Genomic DNA, 20647 nt, shown 5'->3' with positions numbered 1-20647 from the left:
CTCCCACGCTTCTGATGTTATTTTAGAAACTGAGCTGTTTAAGGTTGCGTTCGAACACTTTTTGAACAAGAACTTTAATTAAGCGATCAAAAAGCTTAAGCTCATGGTTTTTAATAACTGAAACCAGTGTCTATAATTTTTCATATCTAAAATCTATAGACACTATTATCAGCCTTGCTAGTTTCTTTTACTTTCAACTTGTAGAGAAAGTTTTCCTTCTTCTTCAGTTGTCTTTTTCACATCCGGTAGGACCAGCTCTTGTGATTAACATCAGTTGAAGGAAACCCATACACCACAGAGGGCAACATGAACTCACCAAGTTGCCAAGAATTCTAGGGATTTTCTTTCTTCCCTAGTCATTGTCACAGCCAGTGCCTTTTTTTTTTTTTTTGGCTGCACTAGGTCTTAGTTTTGACATGTGGGAACTAGTTCCCTGACCAGGAATTGAACCTGGGCCCCCTGCACTGGGAGCTCAGAGTCTCAACCACAGGACCACCAGGGAAAGCCCTGCCAATGTCTTCTTGAAAGATGTGTCTTCATTTCATTGCCATACTAGGTGGCTAAGAGTTTTCTGGTCAATTTGGTAAGCTTTGGACTATCTTAGAATTTAACTGGCTCAATAAAGTGGCCAAAGGATCCATATTTGTACATATGGATGACCATATGTACAAATACATGTGAAATCAATGTTACAGGCTGATTGTAGCAGGTGGGCCAATCCTCCTGTTAGTCTGGGGATGTGTTTGTGTGAGTTGCTTTGTTTTTGTTCTGTATGGTGAGGGCTACTGGTATGGGTAAATTTCCAAACTGAGAAAATGGGAGAACATAATCAGAAAACACACAGCTCTAGCTGAAAAGGGAGCTTAAAGGAGATTGGATTGTTAAAGGAACTACAATTGTTTCACATGCAAAGCATAAAGTGGGGGCAAGAACTAAGGCGGTTCCAACCAACTTCTATGATTATTTTATTGAATTGGAGAGACTATGACTAAGGGGAAACTTTTGTTTAGAACCAATCATTGCCATGCAGTGATTACTAGCATTAGCTGGTATAATGGTGCATCCCAGGCTGCCAGTGTGTGGAACAAGCTTGTTCAATCACCCATTGTACTCCCTTCCTTCTCTACCATTTTGTCTCCAGTACGAGCATCTAAGTAAAGACAGAAAAAAGTGAATACTTGGAAAGTCAGCTTTCACCCAAACATAAGAAAAAAATTTTAAATGTCAAGTGGGCTTAGGTGTGGGTCTTGCCACTTGGGGGCATTTTTTTCACAGTTAGGATGGAGGTGGGAGTGGTCAGAGGGGTGCAAATCTGCTTCATGAATTTCACCTCAGAAGCTAGAGCTATCTTTCAAGTAGATTTTTCTGCTTCCTAGTAACTGGACTGTAGATTTATCATGAGAAAAATTTTCCTCAAGCTTTCCCGAATATATATCTATATACATATATTTTTAAATTTTTATTTATTTATTTTTGGCTGCGCTGTGTCTTTGTTGCTGTGCAGGTTTTTCTCTTGTTGCCATCTTCCTGGACCAGGGATCAAACCCGTGTCCCCCTGAATTGGCAGGCAAATTCCTAACCACCGGACCACCAGGGAAGTCCCCTGAGTATATTTTTATTTTCACTTTGTTGGCTTGGGAACAGTGAGTAAACACTAAATGATTTCCCCTCTTCCTCTAGATTGTGGACCATTTGGTAACAGAGCTCAAGAGACTTCCAAAATGAATAAACACCTACTGCTAGTTAAATAGACAACTTTCAAACTGATTCAGAAACCACCCAGACAGGTATTCTGAGTCCCTGTTTGATTCTAGACGTGGCGCTGACCTCTCTTCAGGCCAAAGGGAAGTTAATGTTTCTCCCTCCCATTAGCTCGTGGCGGTGCTTGAGAGTAGAAAAAAATAGATATGACAAAGTCCAGTGCAGAATTTTTAAATGTCACAGGAAAAACCAGGTAAGAAGCACTCATCTTTTGTGAAATGTAGCTGCCATGTGAAAGACCCAGGGCACGCTGTCTTCTTGGCTCAGGGACACACAGATCCGACTTCCTAGAATTCAAAACCAAAGGTAGGAACGACACAGTGGAAGGTTTTAAGAAAGGACGCAGGATGTCCTTTTTAGACCCATGAGGCAAATCCTGTTCTTTTCTGATGTCTCTGGAAAGAAACTGTGGTCCACATAAAGATGTCTTATTGCTGATGCTGCCAGAAAGAGAACTCTGTGTTCACATGGCAAAAACATGTTTTCAGATGCAGTTTCACCTCGAAAAGTGAGCACTCCTAAAGGAGGCTTTGGCTACGTGTCATTACAGGCTTTGGGAGGGGACCCTGGCTTCGTCTTTTGTCCTTCTCACCTGTTGCTCCTTCTCTAAAACATGCATACTCATGCCAGGTGAGGTCTCTTGCTGGCAGGACATGCGCGTGCGTACTCTGGGCCCCGCTCGGGGGCCACATGAGTCCTTTGATGACACACAGTTGTCTGATGAGCCAGTTGGAAGCACCTTCCACCACTTCACAGACATGCTTAATCTGAGGTTGGCCTGGCTAAAATTCTAGCCACAGAGGCCAAGCCTTCGTCAAGGAGGAATTGCCTTAAAGGTCAGCAGGCAAAACTTAAGTGTTCATTTCTTCTTGATGGGAACACCATGCTATACACAAAACCCCACAGAGGTAAGAAAATGGAAAATGGGCTTTGCCATGGATGCACCTTAAAGAGGTGATTAAGGTGCTGCAGGCAGCTGGCTAGCTGGTCTTCATGGAAAACAGAAGGAGATGGAGGGGGGACTTCCCTCGTGGTCCAGTGGCTAAGACTCTAGCTTCCAATGCAAGGGGCCCAGGTTCAATCCCTGGTCAGGGAACTAGATCCCACATGCCACAACTAACAGTTCATATGCTGCAACTAAGACCCAGTTCAGCCAAATAAATAAATAAAATACATTAAAAAAAAAAAAAAAAAAGGAGGTGGTGGGGTGAGGGAATGCATTCCCAAGTCACCCTTTAGAGTTTAAGTTTGCCCCTCAGATGTGGGAATGTGCTTTGCAGTAGCTACCAGAGGTCGAGGGAAACGTTCAAAGGTTTGTTTGGGGTTGTGTTTGGCTGGTTGGTTGGTGTTTTCATCTTGCCAAAGTAGCCATCTGTTTTGAGAAACATAACTTAGAAAGCACCAATGCCTGCCTCCAGATTAAGGTACTCTTAGATTCCCATGGAAGCTTTGGAGAAGCAGACATTTAATTTGCGTATTATGCTTTCAATAGTTTATCCAACCAACTTCACAGAGTACCTATGATGTCCCAAGGCACTTGGCTTACTGCTGGAAACACAGCCTCATGGAGACCCTAGTCCTGGCCTAGGCAGCCTCTGGCCTGTTCTCCATGCAGGTTCTGCACTCGTGCTTCCAGGCGAATTTACCCATTCTGAACATCAGAGTGAGAGACCACTGACTTCTTGAACTCATCAACCACCTATTCTCACCCACAATGCTGTCTAGATATGAGATTCCAGTGACATATTTTCAAAGACTTCATTTAGAAATATACTTGGAAAAATAAATAAAAATACACTTGGAGGATTTCCCTGGTGGCCCAGTGATTAAGAATCCACCTGCCGATGCAGGGGACACGGGTTCGATCCCTGGTCTGGGAAGAATCCACCAGCCTGGGGGCAGCTAAGCCGGTGTGCCAGCACTACTGAAGCCCGCATGCCTAGAGCCTGGGCTCTACAACAAGACAAGGCACCACAGTGAGAAGCCCTCGCATCACAGCTAGAGAGCAGCCCCTGCTCTCGGCAACTAGAGAAAGCCCGTGCATCCAAAAAAATAATAATAAATGAAATAAATAAAACAAGTTTAAATACATTTGGAAAACAAAAAGTAAAACAGCAGACTTTTTAATTCTAAAATGAGGGGTGTTCCTGGGCACCTGTCTCTTTTAGGGTACCTGCTACAGCAGAACAGAAAAGGGGAGGCAGGGGGAGCCCTGCTGGGGTCCTCAGTTCATCATCTTAGAATCGTAATCCCGCTTCTCCACCTGTGAGAGACTTAGGAGGCCGCCACCCACGAAAGGCCACAGAGGCAAATCCAGCTGTCATGGCTTCTCACAGTGTAAGGAGATAGACTCGTTTTTTCACAGGAGAAAAAGTGTTACAGATAATGAGACTAGCCAGAGCCTGGATGCGGAGGTCAAAGTCCAGTCTCGAGATGACCCCTCTGGGATTGGCCGTGGGCTCTGGCCAGTCACCTTATGACTCTGGGCTGCATTGTCCTCACTTGTAAAATGAGAGCTTCGTGCTGGACGACACCTCACAACCCTTCTCATTTGAACCTTCTGGCATCTGTGAAAAAGGGGGCACCAGGCAGGGTGTTTTGCAATTTTAATTCATTGATTGGCCAGTCCATCAATGATTGAAGTTGCTTCACTCCTGAGATTAGAATAGCTGAGATTAGAATAATTGTGGTGAGGCTTCAAGGTTAATGATTAACTAAAATAAATGAGCCATTCACACCTCTGCCAGGATCTCCTTTCAATTCTCAACAGGAGAACAAACAGCTAACAGTGATGAGTTAATTCACAAGCAAAGATTATTTTTGGCAATTAGAAGAGTCAGACGCTTCTATTTACATATACCCCTTACATATGTAAATAGGTGTATACATTTATAACTGTGTATCTCCATGCTCCTATTTGTCATTAAACGTGAATTTTCCCAAAAATTTATAAATAATAAAATTATAATAGTATGTATTATATTTATTGAGCACATATTATGTGCCACGCACTGTTGAAGAACTTATTTATATTGTCAATAACTTCTTAAATAACATTTATTTATTTATTTATTTTTGGCTGTGCTGGGTCTCCGCTGCTACCCACGTTTTCTCTAGTTGCAGTGAGCAGGGGCTACTCTCTAGTTGTGGTGCGTGGGCTTCTTATTGTGGTGGCTTCTCTTGTCGTGGAGCATGGGCTCTAGGGTGCGTGGCCTTCAGGAGTCGCGGCACATGCGCTCTAGAGCACCAGCTCAGTAGTTGTGGCACACATCAACTTAGTTGCTCTGTAGCACGTGGGATCTTCCCGGATCAGAGATCAAACCCATGTCCCTTGCATTGCAAGGCAGATTCTTAACCACTGGACACTAAGGAAACCCTGTCAATAACTTCTTTTCACTAAGTTCTTCTGTTTCCAGTCTTAACACCCACAGTTGATTTCTCAAAATATGGAAGTTCATAAAGTTTATTGCAAACATCTCACCTGGCAGGCATAACTGTTTGAGTGCAGAGAAATGATAAAAAGGCCTCCAATTGTTCTGAAATTTTGGGCAAAGCCTTGCTGGACAGGCACGAATTTGATGGTGTTTATGTCTAATGGGGGTGATTCTGCCTCTAAATAACTTTCTTTGGGAGAGAGAGAGAGAATCTTGGAGTTTATGGAGAGTGGGAAATATTTTCATCTCTACTGAGATCGGGAAAAAAAAAAATCTCACTAAGGTTCAAGGAAAATTTTCCTGGCAATGAGGGTTATATTTGATAAGTTACAATGACACTTGAATCACAGCTTCTGGACACAGATTATAAAATAAATTTTTACAGATCTCAGACAATTCAGGTGTGGGTCTTTCTGGCTGCATCATACACAATCCATATACTACGACTGAAACTTCATGGGATCACTATTTTCTTCTGTGTCTGCCCAGGCAGAGCACCCAAGCAGTGATGAAACATTCAGTAGCATAAGGGACGTGTTTCATATTATGATGATTATAATTCTACATGTTTTCCCAAAATGTACAAATATAAAATGTGCTATGTTCTACTCATATGCTTGCATATGGAAAACAGAAATAAAAATTGTTTACTCTGGCTACAGCAAATGTCATTCTCTTGCTTGGTGGTTTTTGAGTTCCTTCAGCCAAACCAAACACATAGCTTCTCAAGATACCAGAATCTGCCTTTAATCCAGTAATGAGTTTCTCACTCCAAGTATGTCTCTCTTTTAATGACTGCATTGTTAAATAAGAAATAGATAATGTCAACTTTGCCAATAGCAGCAGTAGTAGTTGTTGCTGTTTCATAATTAATTTAGGAAAGCAACTGAAACATAAAGAAGCTAAATTATTTATACAGTAGTCTCCTCTCCTGGACATTGTAATAATCTTCAATATTAATGCCTTCCTTACAAGTATATAGTTACGAAATTGAAGTCAAGGTGTTAAATTGATAAATTAAACAATTATGAAATGTTTTCAGGTGAATAGTTGATTTTATCATCAAACCAAAAGACTGCCTTGCTTCCTGCATGCATTATCTAAATATTTATCTAACATGTATTGATGTATTCTTAACTGTTGTAGTGCATTCATGCATGCTAAGTTGCTTCAGTAGTGTCCTACTCTTTTGTGACCCCATGGACTGTAGCCCACCAGGCTCCTCTGTCCATGAGATTCTCCAGGCAAGAATACTGGAGTCGGTGGCTGTGCCCTCCTCCAGAGAATCTTCCCGACCCAGGGATCAAACCCGAGTCTCTTATGTCTCCTGCACTGGCAGGCGGGTTTTTTACCATTAGCACCACCTGGGAAGCCCAACTGTTGTAATGACTTCTTTAAATGATTCGCTTTGAAAGTTATACACAGCATGATTCAGTTTTCCTAAATCAAGTGCAAGCTTCATTTCAGTTCAGTCGCTCAGGTGTGTCTGACTCTTCATGACCCCATGGACCGACTGCAGCATGCCAGGCTTCCCTATCCCTCACCAACTCCCGGAGCTTACTCGAACTCATGTCCATCAAGTCAGTGATGTCATCCAACCATCTCATCCTCTATTTCATCCTTCTGACAAAACGTGGTCCACTAGAGAAGGGAATGGCAAACCGCTTCAGTATTCTTGCCTTGAGAACCCCATGAATAGCATGAAAAGGCAAAAAGATAGGACACTGAAAGATGAACTCCCCAGGTCAGTAGGTGCCCAATATGCTACTGGAGATCAGTGGAGAAATAACTTCAGAAAGAATGATGAGACAGAGCCAAAGCAAAAACAACACCCGGCTGTGGATGTGACTGGTGATAGAAGCAAAGTCCGATGCTGTAAAGAGCAATATTGCATAGGAACCTGAAGTGTTAGGCCCATGAATCAAGGTTAACTGGAAGTGGTGAAACAGGAGATGGCAAGAGTGAACGTTAGCATTTTAGGAATCAGTGCAGCCTTACCCATCATGAATTCAGCAACTACTGTAGTGTGGGCAAGACTGCAGGATTCAGCAGTGCCCCACAGTAATGAAAACCAGTGGTAAGAACCCCTCCTTGCCTGGAGCTGGTAAGTTGGGCAGTTTATAGGTTAACTCAAAACATATGGTTAGTAGAGGGGCTTCCCTGGTGGTCTAGTGGTTAGGACTGTGCTTCCTGTGCGAGGAGCACGGGTTCAATTCCTGGTCAGGGAATTAATACCCCACATGCTTCATGGTGCAGCCAAGAAAATTTTTTTTCCTGGTCAGGGAATTAATATCCCACATGCTTCATGGTGCAGCCAAGAAAATTTTTTTAAGTAATACAATTTTTTTTTTAAAGATATGTTTACAAAAAAAAAAAAAAAAACTATGGCTAGTAGAGACGTGTCCGATGTGGATGTTGTCTGGGAGTTAGGCCATTGGGCAGCCAGAGTAAGTCAGGAGAGACACTAGTTCTAATATGTTTCTTTTCAGCCAAACAAGAAAGAGTTTAGGCAGAGATCATTAGGCAAATGAATCAAAAAGAGCATATGAGATTCATTGCCTGGTTCAGCTATCACTTCTGTAGGGCGTTCCACATAAAATCTGCACAGGTAACCCTGATTTCTCACCTGCTAGCCCAGAGAACATCTTGATTCAAAGAAAGTGAAAGTTGCTCAGTCATGTACGACTCTTTGTGACCCCATGGGCTATACAGTCCAGGGAATTGTCTAGGCCAGAATACTGGAGTGGGTAGCCTTTCCCTTCTCCAGGGGATCTTCCCAACCCAGGAATTGAACCCAGGTCTCCCACATTGCAGGTGGATTCCTTACCAGCTGAGCCACAAGGGAAGCCCATCTTGATTCAAGGAGTATGAAAATACCTAATGTTTTTCAGTTTTTTCAGCCATCTTCATAAATGAGCATTACCTCTTCCTGTTTTCTGGAATTAGTGACACTAATGTCATCCTCCTGATGCCTGGAGAATTTTTTTGGACTCTGTCCCTTACTGTCCATTTCAACTCCACTCTCTGACCCAGCCTCCCAGTTCCACCTTTCCCTGACCACCAGCAGGACACCCTGCTTGCATGGCCATTTTGATCACTGCCCACCTCCTGTTCAGAATATACAGTGGCTTCTGCTTGCTTTAGCAACTGTGCCCTCCGCCTGACCCCTCACTGTCTCCAAAGGCTGAGCGCCTCTTCTATTCCTGAGCTAATCTATTTATTATCTCCCTCTGTGCTTAGCTTATAAATAAATCCTCAGGCCAAGTCTTACCAATTGCTATCTCCCCCACCCCGGAAAATTTGCATTTCCTCCCCCCACTACGCTGTGTCCTTAAGCCACGCCCATTGTTCCTTTTGCATCTGACTATGCCAGTTTGCACCTTCTCCAGTGGGGGGGCATATCTGCAATGGGGGCATGAGGTCTTGAGAGGCTGCTCTCCATCCCCCTTGAAGGGTGAATAAGCACCCAATGAGTGGATGAAGGCACACGTGAATGAATATTGGAATGGCAGAGGCTGCTCTGGTGCTAAAGTGACATTGCTTTTCAGCATAGAAAAAGCTAGCAATATTTTTCCAGCACGCAATAAAGAAAATGCTATATTGAAGCAAATGAATATTTCTTAAGGTTTTGTAGAGTGCAATAGGAATTGCTCTCTAAATGATGTTGGGAAATAGAAGAAGCTGAAAAGACAGTGGAGAAATGAATATGTGACTAATATTTCCCAACAGACAAGGAAGGGGATATAAATTTGTGATGGGAGATACCATACCACCGCCTTCACACACCCACACACGATGCAATCTTTGAGTAGGATTAGAAAAGCCTGATTCTGTAAGCCAAAAGAGGAGGCATGACTAACTGATGAATAGGTTAGTCCAAAAGACAGCTCCCAACAGCCCACTGGCCCTACCCCCAATTAACTTCCAGAAATAATTCTTCTTCAGATTGAATTATCTATGCAAAGGATTTTTTTTAATTTTATTTATTATTTATTTATTTATCTGACTGCATTGGGTCTTAGTTGTGTCATGTGGGATCTAGTTCCTTGACCAGGGATCAAGGGCCTCCTCATTGGGAACCTGGAGTCTTAGCCACCAGACCACCAGGAAAGTCCCTCAAAAGATTCTTTATTAATAATCTACATCAGGGTTTGGCAGACTCTCCATGAGCCAAATCCAGCCCACCTCCCACCTCTGAATGGAACACAGCACACCCCTTCATTTTTGTATTGTCCATGGATGCTTCCCACTGTAAGGACCTGGCTGAGTAGTTGTGACAGAGACCCTGTGATCCACAAACTAAAAAATGGCCCTTCAGGGGAAAAGTTTGCAGGTGCTTGACCTATGTGATCTAAGGCTATAGTAATTTGATCAGAAGCGCCATTAACTTGCTTTCTCCAGTGGGAGTGTAATATGATTGGATAGATTATTTTCTGAAATAAGTGGGGGATTCAGACCTCCCTTCCTTCTTACCAGGGGTAGACTTGGGGCCTGGAATCTGGTTGGCTTGGCTAAGGGAGCAGTAACCTCCGGTTACCAAGGAGAGTAACCAACTTGTCCTGGTTTTCTGGGAATTGTCTTAGTTTTCAAACTGAGCCCCTTGTTCTGGGCAAAGCAGGACAGTTAACCACCCTGACATGTAGTGAACAGTGTACAGGGCCTGGGGCAGACTGACAGGGTCAAATCCCACTTCTGTGACTTTATGCTGTGTAGCTTTGAGTCAGTTACTTAACCTCTCTGAACCTCAACTACTCTATCTGTGTACTGATTCTATTCTGAGGAGATACTGTAAAGATTAAAGGACATTATGAACAGAAAGAGCCCAGCATAGAATAGGCACTTATTAAATATTCCCTTCCTATCCTTCAGACAATTATCAGCTAATATTTTTACCCCATCTTCTTTTCCTAATCTTTAGCCAAAATTCATTTTTTCATAAAATTATCAGAAGGGAAATTTTAAAATACTTCTATGCCCTCTATTTTCTAATGATGTTGTTTCTCTGCCCCTTACAAATAAATGCCCAACTAAACAAATAATTTGTACAGCAGTGAGGGAAGTAGCCCACCCATGCAAAATTGCCTGGTTTTCAATTTGATAACGTCTATGTTTTAAACATAAACACTTGGAGACAAGTGGTGCTTGAATTGTGTTTTGTCCAATTATGAATACGTCCCAGGAAGGTCTGCTGTACCCAGCCAGTTAAAGTAGCTTGTGAGAGGAGGTCCCTGGTGGTCCAGTGGTTAGGACTCGGCGCTTTCACTGTGGGGAACAAAGGCACATCCCTAGTCGGGGAACAAAGATCCCAAAACCCACACGGCGCAGCCCCCCTAAAAAAAAAAGTTGTTTGTGTTGCCTTGGGTCCATGACCAGATCCAGAACTTCTGGAAAACAAGATTCAGGGGCTTTTTCTAACCTGGTATTCTGTGCCTCTAATGGAGAATGTTGATAGAAAGGAAGTTGATAGAGGCTGTGAGTGCCACCTCACTCATGGTTCATCTGATGGATCACTGTGACCCAAGTGCTAAGTGGACCAACATGCTCATTAATTTTTTAAAGAGGTTAATAATACACAGACAGCGGTGTCAAATCTTATAGTAACCTACATGCCATCAAAAGTCCCCGAGACGAGATCAAAGGGACAAGACAACATTAACCTCATTCCAACTCTCAGCATTTTGATTTAACATCCAGTGGGTTAGCAAATGTGCAGGATGGAATTCAATAATGTGTACTTCTGTAATAGTTTATACTCCCAATTATACTTAAAATCCTAGTCCGTCCCCAACAAATTCAATTTCCTTTAGCCTGTAGTTACAGGACTTTGAGAAATCAATTTTTTTTTTCCTAAATGAATTGGTCAAATCAATTCAAAACTATCAGCATTTTAATTTAATATCCAGATTCTTAGTAAATGTACAGAATGGAATTAAATAATGTGGACTTCTATGGTAATGTATAACCTAAAAACTTCCAAATACATACACAATCCTAGCTGACTACCAATAAATTCAATTTACTTGAGGCTGTGGCCATGTGATTTTAATGAATCAAACTTTTTAACCGAATTAATTGGTCAAATCAGCCAAAACTTATAAATTCAGTGAAAATATCTCAGGGGATTGGCTGATTTGAATGGCTAATGCGGCAAAATGAGTCAGATTAGTAGCTCAGAATACAGACTGCTTTAATTTGATTTAAACTATAAACATCTGTTTGCCTTTTTGATTGGGACAACACCAAAAAGCACTAGTTTCCAAACATGGCTGATTCTACATTAGAATCACCTGGGGAGCTTTCAAACCGTCCAAAGCCCAGGCCATACCACAGACTGTTAAATCAGAATCCTTGTGGGTGAGACTCATGCATCAGTCCCTTTGTAAGTTCCCCAGATGACGGAACCGGTGGCATCAAGTTCAAATAATTAGGGGTGAAGCCACCATAATATGTTTTGGATTAAAGTGAAAGCCCAAGTTGGAGGAGAAAAGACTGAGACTTTGTAGTAACATACAGTAATTATATTAATAACAAGCAAATCATTTATTATAGAATGTGTTATTGTTATGTAAAAATAGCTCACTATTTACTGAATTCTCACCAAGTGCCAAACATTGTGCCGGATTTTACATGGATTATTTTATTAAATTCTCACACGTGACCGAGAAGTCTTATGAAGCTGATTATTTTACCCACTTCACAAATGGAGAAATTGAGGCACCAAAGGTTAAATACTTGCTGAAGGACACACATCTAGCCAGTTGTCAGGTGAGGGCTGGCACAAAGCAGTGTGAGTCCAAAGCCTGTACTTGAATGATTTTTGAAAACCGGAGACTTGAAACTCCAGGCACTGTAGGTCTTTGAACTTCACATTCTTATTTCTTTGCGGGCATTGCTTTGGGATTTTGTTGTGTTCTTCACTTTTCTTTGTTTCTGGATGCAAAGACCTTTCCAAACAGTGCACAAAAGCAATTTCTGATGCCCCTGGGGAGGGAGGTAGCCTGACTTTATGCATATAATAGGCAGAGGAGTTAATATTCCACCTTAGAGCTCCTCTCAGGGGAGTTTCTAGCAGACTTCAAGCTCTCTCAGGCCACAGAAAGGGAACCTGAAACAACACCTCCACGTCAAGGAAACGGACGTATTTGCTAAAGCATGTTTAAAATTTAATCTAAAAAGAGTAACAATATAATGGGGCTTCCCATTCACTGCAAATCCGGTTATTTCACAAAATCTTCACTGTTGACCTGCCAACCTGGATGGGTTTGTTTCAAGTTTTTTGAGTTTTGTTTGTTTTGTTTTTGAGGCCTCCCAAATAACATCAAATAACATCCACTCAGTACCAGCTGAAATCTTAACATTTAGCTGATAAACGTTGACAGTTTTTGGTTGCACAATGAAAAACAAAAAGAAGAAGGATGAAAATTTAATGTCACGGTCATTGGCAGCCGTTTCCTGTGACAATTATGTCGCTGCACACTCATTTCTGAATGGTGTCTTCTCTGTCCTTTGCACACAAAAGCTGAGAGAGGAGCTGAAACTACCTTCAGAAGTTCCCCCAGGACCAAGGCCAATCGTCAGAGCAGAATCTGGGCCAATCTCAGCAGTTGTTTTTTTTTTTTTCTTCCGCCCACTTACCTCAGGAGAGCAGTTTGTCTCCTTCCAAGGACCCGCCCACCCCCAGCAACGTCTGGGTGGGATTCGGGCTCTGCCTGCAGCCCCCAGGCTTACTGCCCAGGTGAGAATGGCTGGGCTCCAGCCACCCAGACAGGGCAACTTGACCTTGACCTTGGACGGGACCGAAAGTTCTTCTGGCACCAGGGAGGGACTGGGGGGAAGCGACCTGTCCCTTGGAAGGCTGGGTCCTGGCAGCCCAGTGCTGCCAACTGTACCCACCTTCGAGAAGCGGGAGGACCCTGGGCTCCAACAACGCTCTGAGCCCCCAGTGTCACCTCCCATTCTCCTTTGGGGGAGAAGAGCCGGGGCTGGGGGCGACCAGGACCCATCCCTGTTTCGACTGCTTGTGGGCAGAGCAAGGGGTCCGTATAAATTTCCTTTTAGGCGTCCTTCTTAAAAGACTGAACTTGCGGGAATCCCCTGGAAGTCCAGTGGTTAGTAGGACCTGGCGCTCTAATTCCGGCCGCGCGTTCGATCCTTGGTCGGGAACTAAAACCTTGCAAGAAGCACGGTCAAAAAAACAAACGAACAAAAAAGATATAAAAAGGAACTTGCCATAGTGCTGTCTAAATAAAACTTAGGTTTTCAGATTTTAGGAGTGTGGCCAGAGGAGAATGTGAGTCTTGTCATTAGCAGGAAACTCAAGAAAAAAAATATTTTAAGGCGATGATGTCAAAAGACTGAACGACTCTCTGGGGTCAGGCCAGGGACCAAGACCCCCGAGGGGTGGAGTCAGCTCTGCGCAGAAGGGGGCCCCTTCCCCCCTCACCTCGTGCAGAACAGGGGTTTCCTGGTGCTGGCCGTCGTGGAGGCAGGCAGCGATCGGGCTCCTCCATCGACCCGGGGCGCGCGGTGCGGGGGGCTCCGCGCCGGCGAGGCGGCCTCGGTGGGCGCGGGGCGCTCCGCGCGGCGGCTCCGGGCCCGCGTGGCCGCGGCTGGCGCGCTTCCCGGCGGCTCCCGGCCGCAGCTGCCGAGCTATTTGCAGCCTCCACATCCTGAGAGCCGAGACAGGCCGCTCCCCCGGGCTACTGGGAAGCGGGAGGCCAGGCGGGGCCTTCCTGAATCCGGAGGGGGGGCCAGGCAGTTCAGAAATAGCGACCTGCAGGGTCCGCAGGGGCTTCTGCTGGGGCTGCCCGGGGGAGTCCTGAGCCTCAGCCGCCCCCACGCCTCGTCAGGGCCCCAGAATGAGGGTCAGCAGGTGGGTGACCAGCCCAGATGGAAAATGAGCGAACTTCCCGCTGCAACGCTCCAGGGAGGCCTTTCCAGACGGTCCCACACCCCCACCTCCGCCCCGTTCTCCCACTTCCATCACTCACCTTTATCAGCATACCCTGAGCAGCATCCGAAGTGCTCTTCCGTGTTTGTTTACTTGTTCATTGTTGGTCTCCTCCAGGAACGTGCAGGCTCCTAGAAAGTCCTGTGGAAGACGCCTGAATGTTCCGCTAATCGCCGGTCTCCAGGGCCAAGGAGGGGTGCCTGGCTCCTTTGTAAGAGAATGAAGGGATCCGGAAAGAGAGGCAGCCTGCTGAACCATCAACGAGCTGGATTTCTCACCTTTCATTCCGAGGAGGTGTTGTCATCAACCTGTAGAGAGAAACTGGATTGATTTGGGGGGTAAGGAAGTTCATTCTCCCTGGCTTTATATATATTTTCCAACCCACAGTGTTGGATCTGCTAAATGTTAGTAGTGGTCTTTAGTGTCTTTATGTGATGTATACCACTTGTCAGTATCTATTTAATGTAACCTATGTCATTTAAAGAAGGTTAAATTATAGGGTAACTGGAGAGCGACAATAATATAATTTAAGCACAATCATTTAGAGGAAGATTTCCGCCCTAAAACTTAGGGCCGGGGCAATGGGATGACCCAGAGGGATGGGATGGGGAGGGAGGTCGGTGGGGGGTCCAGGAAGGGGAACACATGTAAACCCATGGCTGATTCATGTCAATGTATGGCAAAAACTATTACAATATTGTAAAGTAATTAGCCCCCAACTAAAATAAATAAATTTATAAAAAAAATAAATAAATAAATAAATTTGAGACAGACACTGTTCAATTCATTGCACAAATTTGACTTTATGACAGCTCCAACATAGTCTGTTGTATTTAATAAGAATTCCTGCCCATAAAAGAAGATTTAATGACATTAATGAAATTGCCTTTATGTATTAATGGAACCGAAGGAGTCTTAACTCTAAAAGCGAATGTTCTCTAAACCTAAATATTTGATACTCAAGAAAATCAGCTGAGAAAAAACTTGTCGAAAGTGACGGTTCTAGCTGATAATGGTATCCACAGCTGGAGATACTGTGAAAATTACTTTATGCAGTGGACAAATTAGTGTCCATTCTTCTCAAGGTCTCAGAGTTCATAACTTATTTTTTATACTTATAGCGAAATGTCCCCATTTTTTTGCAAGCTTTATCCCAGATCCCTCTAGGCAACTGGGAGGTAGGGTATGCCAACCTAAATTTCTAGAAATCGTATCCTATTTGGTATTAGAACCCACGTGTTAGAATTTGTAGTTTGCCACAGGGGAGAAAATGAATTCACTCCCGAAGCACTTATTTAAGATCACACGTGTGATCCAGCAGTCGAAGGAGCATTCCCCACCCTCCTAGGACTGACATCCCTAGTAGAAAACCATCAACCCATCGTTTGAACGGAGTGACAAACAATTTTTTAATTTGAGGTGCATTCTGACTGCCTCTCTTTTTAATGGAAAGTGGAAAATAGAAATCTTGTGCAAAAGAACTTGGCTTGAAGGTCATGTGTCTAGACATAGGGAACTGGGAATCCAGCACCCCTGCCTGCAGATTTAGGGGGAGGCTGCCATAGTCCCACTGGGGATGTGCACTGACCCTAGAGGTGTTGGAGGTCCTGAGTAGCCTCCTCCAGGGGCCACAGGTGCCCTGTTTCACTGGAGATTTGGGTCAGGAGAGGAAGGAACTAGCGGGATGGGCAGAATCTACCTGGGAGGAAAGGAGAGAGTTGGGATGTCTCATCACAGATTTTACAGATCAGGGGTAAAGATCCCCAAGAGGTTCTTCCATACATTGGACTCTCTCTCAAGGAAAGGACATTTGAGTGTCTGCCCTATTTTTATCATTTTATCATATGTTAGAAGTCATGCTAACTAATTAGGTAGTGGGCCACCCACACACAGTAAAATCATATGTTGAATGGTACAGTATCTTATAGCAGCCACATTTCAATGAATAAAATTTCTTTTAAAATTCTTTTATAAAAAAATTGAAAAACTTCTTTATACTGGGTGAAAACTTAGATTTCAAACCTAATTTTGATCAGCTTTATCATGAATACATTTTGTGAGTTTATTCCTCAAAAATCTTTCTCAGACTGTCTCCTCTTAACTCTCTAAAGTGATACCAGATGGGTTTTATTTTGTTTTTAGCTAAAATTGGATCCTGGGCAAGAATCTAGTGTAGATGTAAGAAGATGACTGTCATCTGACAATTTCCATTACTTACCTAACTGACTCCCTGCCTGGATTTAAAAGAAACCAGAAACTTTATGGAGACCTGCATCCCCAAACCTTTGGGAGGAAAGATAACAGTTCTGTGTTTCCAAAAATTAGTAATAGCTATTCTTTGTAAGTGGATTGCAGTGCAATGACAAAAACCTGCGTATCTCTAGGAAAAAAGTTTCCAGATTTCTTTTCCTTGGAATGTGGCTCCAAAGAGGCTGTTTCATTGCAAAGAAGGTGCTTTGACTGGGTGCTCAGCAGGTCCCCCAATAAAGCAAAGGTTGTAAGCAAAGTTCCCTAGAACTATGGAGGGTACAGGCCCTCCATACCCATTAACAGGAGCTCCTGTTTAAGTTTTTGGCCAGTTATCCTGCTACCGTGCTGGCTGCCACCCTTGGCCCAAGTGTTGTCTGCTAACTTGCCGCCAACACCTGACTGGAACAGCATCAGATTCCCAAACCCTATCCCAAGCTCCTGGGCAAGTCCACTTATTTATCACGTGCTTTCCTCTTGGTCTACAGCTTTACAGAAAAAGAACTAAAGCACATATTAAACTCTGTCATCAGCATTTATTCATTTTGTGGATTAAGTTATCCTTTCATCTTATTTGATGATGGGGGCATGAAAGTTAATAAAGATATATTTTGAGATTAACTTCTAATTGTACTAGCGGTTTCTTAATATTTTCCCATTTAGAAAATATGTTTATAGTAAAACAAAAGAAAAGTGTTTTTAATGATGTTTTAAAATTTGTTATTATTATTATTTTTTTTTGGCTGCATCACGAGACATGTGAAATCTTGGTTCCCCGATCAAGAGCTGAACCTGTGTGCCCTGCACAGGGAGCACAGAGTCCCAACCACTGGACCACCAAGGAAGTCCCATTTTTATGATTTTTTTAAAGTGAGGTTTTAAACATTATTAATAATAGCCTACTAAGACTCCTTGGTTTTAAAGGTGAGAAAAAATTTTACTGGGCCTTAAAATGAAGACATAGAAAAAAAACAATAATAAAACTATACCTCTATTGTTTTTTTCCAAGTCAGTTTGATTCTTAACTGTTATTCTTTTAAAAATTCTCAAGACCTTAACATTAAAAAAAAAAACCGCTTCAAATATTAGATTTACAATAACATCTCTTATCTAATTTTTAAAAATAAAATCAATATTACTGCTAATGGTTCATTATAATTATCTGTAGAAGCTCAGTATATATAAATTCATGATATAAAGTTTTGCAATGTTGATCTCTAAAGTTTTGGTCCTTAAAAGAAGTGAAAAATTTATATTACTTTTCAGGTTTGATCCATATAGTGTAAAATCCAATACTTATCAATGTATGAAATAAATTCTTATGGGACTGACTAGACGATACTTTTTTTTTAATAATTAATCCAATTTTATGTTGACCTGTTGACCACCCTTTGATAAGACATGTACTCCCTAGAAGAATTGCTGACCTGTGTCTCGGTGTTAAATCACATGTGAAAACACAGTTAATTGTATTTAAAGAAAATAATTCTGATACAAATGACTAGTAAGTTTTGGAAATCATGTAGATTATTATGAAGAATACTACTAGATCCAATGAAATGAAAAGCAAGAAGCTCTAATGGTTTTGCAAAAATTTCACAGTTTTTTCACCCATTCCAATTGATCCACATGTTCTTTTTTTACAGTCCTGCAATTACTTGAATATAGAAGCACTTTCTGTTAATCTTCAACCTGAAAAGTAGTAAAATAGCAGAAGCATAAAAGAATGGACATTTCAACCCACCAGCGCTCCAGGTTTTTCAGGCTTTTAATCTACTTGCTTTTGAAGGCTTACCCCTTTCACGATTTCCCCCACTGCTTTATAGAATCTTAGAAATCATATCCCTTATATGTAAAATTGTCTCAATAGCCTTTTAAAAAGTTATTACATTTGGGTGCAAACTTGCTCAAGGCAGCTTGGTAAAATTAAATTAATCATTACACTTCATTCAAAACCTGACTTCAGATTCATCCATTTAACTTTGAGGAATATGTATAACCTAACAAAGTAATCATGGACACAACAGTATGGGTATAAGAAAAGATGAGTCATCTTAGCCTTATTCAAAATACTTAAAAAATCAATAAACAACAAGGTCCTTCCTACAGAAGGGAAACACAGGGAACTTTATTCAATATCTTGTGATAAACCATAATGGAAAGAATATGAAAAAGAATGTATATGTATGTGTGCATCACTTTGCTGCACAGCAGAAATTAATACAACATTGTAAATCAACTATACTTCAATAAAACTAACTAAAAAATCAGAAACCACACAAATGTCTAATAAGATGGGATTGACTAGATAATTTATGGTATTTTTAAAAATTAATTTATTTGGCTGTGCCAGGCCTTAGTTGTGGCACATGAAATCTTCAATCTTTAGTTGTGGTATATAGGATCTAGTTCCCTGATCAGGGATCGAAGCTGGGCCCCCTGCATTGGGAGCTTGGAGTCTTGGCCACTGGACCCCATCAGGGAAGTCCCCCAGCAACATCAATTTAAAATACATTTGGCACAGAATATATGATATTTTATATTTACTCAGTGGAAAACCATGGAGGCAGTAGAAATGATGCAATGCAGAGCAGAATAAAAATATATGATGACATCTTTCTTAGTCTAAAAAAGATTGTTTTCAGTAAAAGTCATTTTCAGATAGAATGTTTGTAAATATGTTGCCATTTTTTTGTAAAACAAATATATATACAACAACCCAAAACAACCCAATTTGAAAATGAGCAAAGGGGACTTCCCTGATAGTACAGCGGATACACATCCACCTGCCGATGCAGGGGACATAGGTTCGATCTCTGGTTCAGGAAGATTTCACATGCTGCGAAGCAGCTAAGTCTGTGCGGCTACAACTACTGAGCCTGTGATCTAGAGCCTGTGCTCTGCAACAGGAGAAGCCACGGCAATGAGAAGCCCGTGCACCACAGTGAAGAGTAGTCCCCACTCTCTGCAACTAGAGAAAAAGCCCAAGCACAGCAAAAAAGACCCAGGGCAACCAAAAAATAAGTAATTTTTTAAAAAATTGGCAAAGGACTTATATTAGTTCTCCAAAGAAGGTATGCAAATGGCCAAAAAGCACATGAAAAGATGCCTAGTACCATTAGTCATTAGGGTAATACAAATCAATACCGCAATATGGAAAATAGGAAGTGTTGGTGAGGTTGTGGAGAAATTGGAATGCTTATCCATTGCTAGAGGGAATGTAAAATGGTTCAGCTGCTGTAGAAGAGTCATCTTAGCCATCGTGGTCCCTCAAAAGATTAAACATTATCATATGATCCAGTAATTCCACTCTTACATATGTACACGGAGAATTGAAAATAGGTATTCAAAACAATACATGAACATACATGTTCATAGCAGCACTGGTCAAGTGTCCATCAATGGATGAATGAATAAATGAATTGTGATATATACTGGCAATGGAATATTATTCTGCCACAAAAAGGAATACTGATACATACCACTATGTGGATGAACCTTGAGAAGCAATGCTCAATGAAAGAAGCTAGATACAAAAGGTCACATATTGTACAGTTCCATTTATATGAAATACCCACAATAGGTAAATCCATGGAGACAATGCAGATTGGTTTTTGCCAAGGGTCAAGGGGGAGGGGGAAATTGATGGTACAGGATTTCCTTTTGGGGTGATGAAAATGTTTGGAACTAGTGGTGGTGTTGCACAACACTATGAATATAACTAAGTGCATTGAATTGTTAATTTTATCTTATGAGAATCTCACCTCAGATTAAAAAAGTAAATATATACACATATATTTTATTTATTAATCATATGTATATGTGTTGTGTTTCCCAAGTGGTGCTAGGTGGTAAAGAATCTGCCTGCCAACGCAGGAGATGCAAGACATGCAGGTTTGAACCCTGGGTCAGAAAGATCCCCTGGAGGAGGAAATGGCAACTGACTCCAGTATTCTTGCCTGGAGAGTCCCATGGACAAAGGAGCCTGGTGGCTACGGTCCATAGGGTCGAGAAGAGTCAGACACGACTGAAGCGACTTAGCACCAATATACGTGTATATATCATGTTATATATATAAAACTAGACGGGCACATAATATGTTAATTGTTTTTCTGGATAGAATTGTAGATTTTTGGTTTCTTGGTTGTTTTCTTTCAATGAATGCAAATTTCATTCACAATAAGTTTTTCAAAAGAGATTGCATTGCAATCCTTCCTTCTTCTGGAGTTCAGGCTGCAGTTCTAAGGACTCATAA

At 42.0% G+C, this 20647-nt stretch overlaps 1 protein-coding gene and 1 long non-coding RNA gene across 3 annotated transcripts; one reads left to right on the top strand and one right to left on the bottom strand.

Annotated features, from left to right (window-relative positions):
* Positions 1–11714: 11714 nt before the first annotated feature.
* LOC145529274 (uncharacterized) lies at positions 11715–14528 on the bottom strand. 2 transcript variants are annotated; one of them, XM_081549329.1, is made up of 3 exons: positions 14186–14528; positions 13639–13968; positions 11715–13365 (listed from the first exon to the last, which is right to left on the bottom strand). In XM_081549329.1, the coding sequence occupies exons 1-3, from the start codon at positions 14195–14197 to the stop codon at positions 13141–13143; spliced, it is 567 nt and encodes a 188-aa protein (XP_081405455.1). In that variant the 5' UTR covers positions 14198–14528; the 3' UTR covers positions 11715–13140. The 2 variants fall into 2 exon arrangements, 1 of the variants encoding a protein (XP_081405455.1); XR_014071078.1 differs by lacking the exon at positions 13639–13968 and having other exon boundaries at positions 14186–14220.
* Positions 13604–20181, top strand: LOC145529275 (uncharacterized). The gene is made up of 3 exons (XR_014071079.1): positions 13604–14067; positions 14263–14483; positions 18039–20181. It is a non-coding gene; the product is annotated as an uncharacterized LOC145529275 (long non-coding RNA).
* Positions 20182–20647: the final 466 nt, after the last annotated feature.

This window comes from Giraffa tippelskirchi, chromosome 12 (assembly GCF_054371585.1).
Source record: "Giraffa tippelskirchi isolate mGirTip1 chromosome 12, T2T-mGirTip1v1.2.pri, whole genome shotgun sequence".
Lineage (NCBI taxonomy): Eukaryota > Metazoa > Chordata > Mammalia > Artiodactyla > Giraffidae > Giraffa > Giraffa tippelskirchi.
Note: the sequence above shows the minus strand (reverse complement) of the source record. Positions and strands in the feature narration are given on the sequence as shown.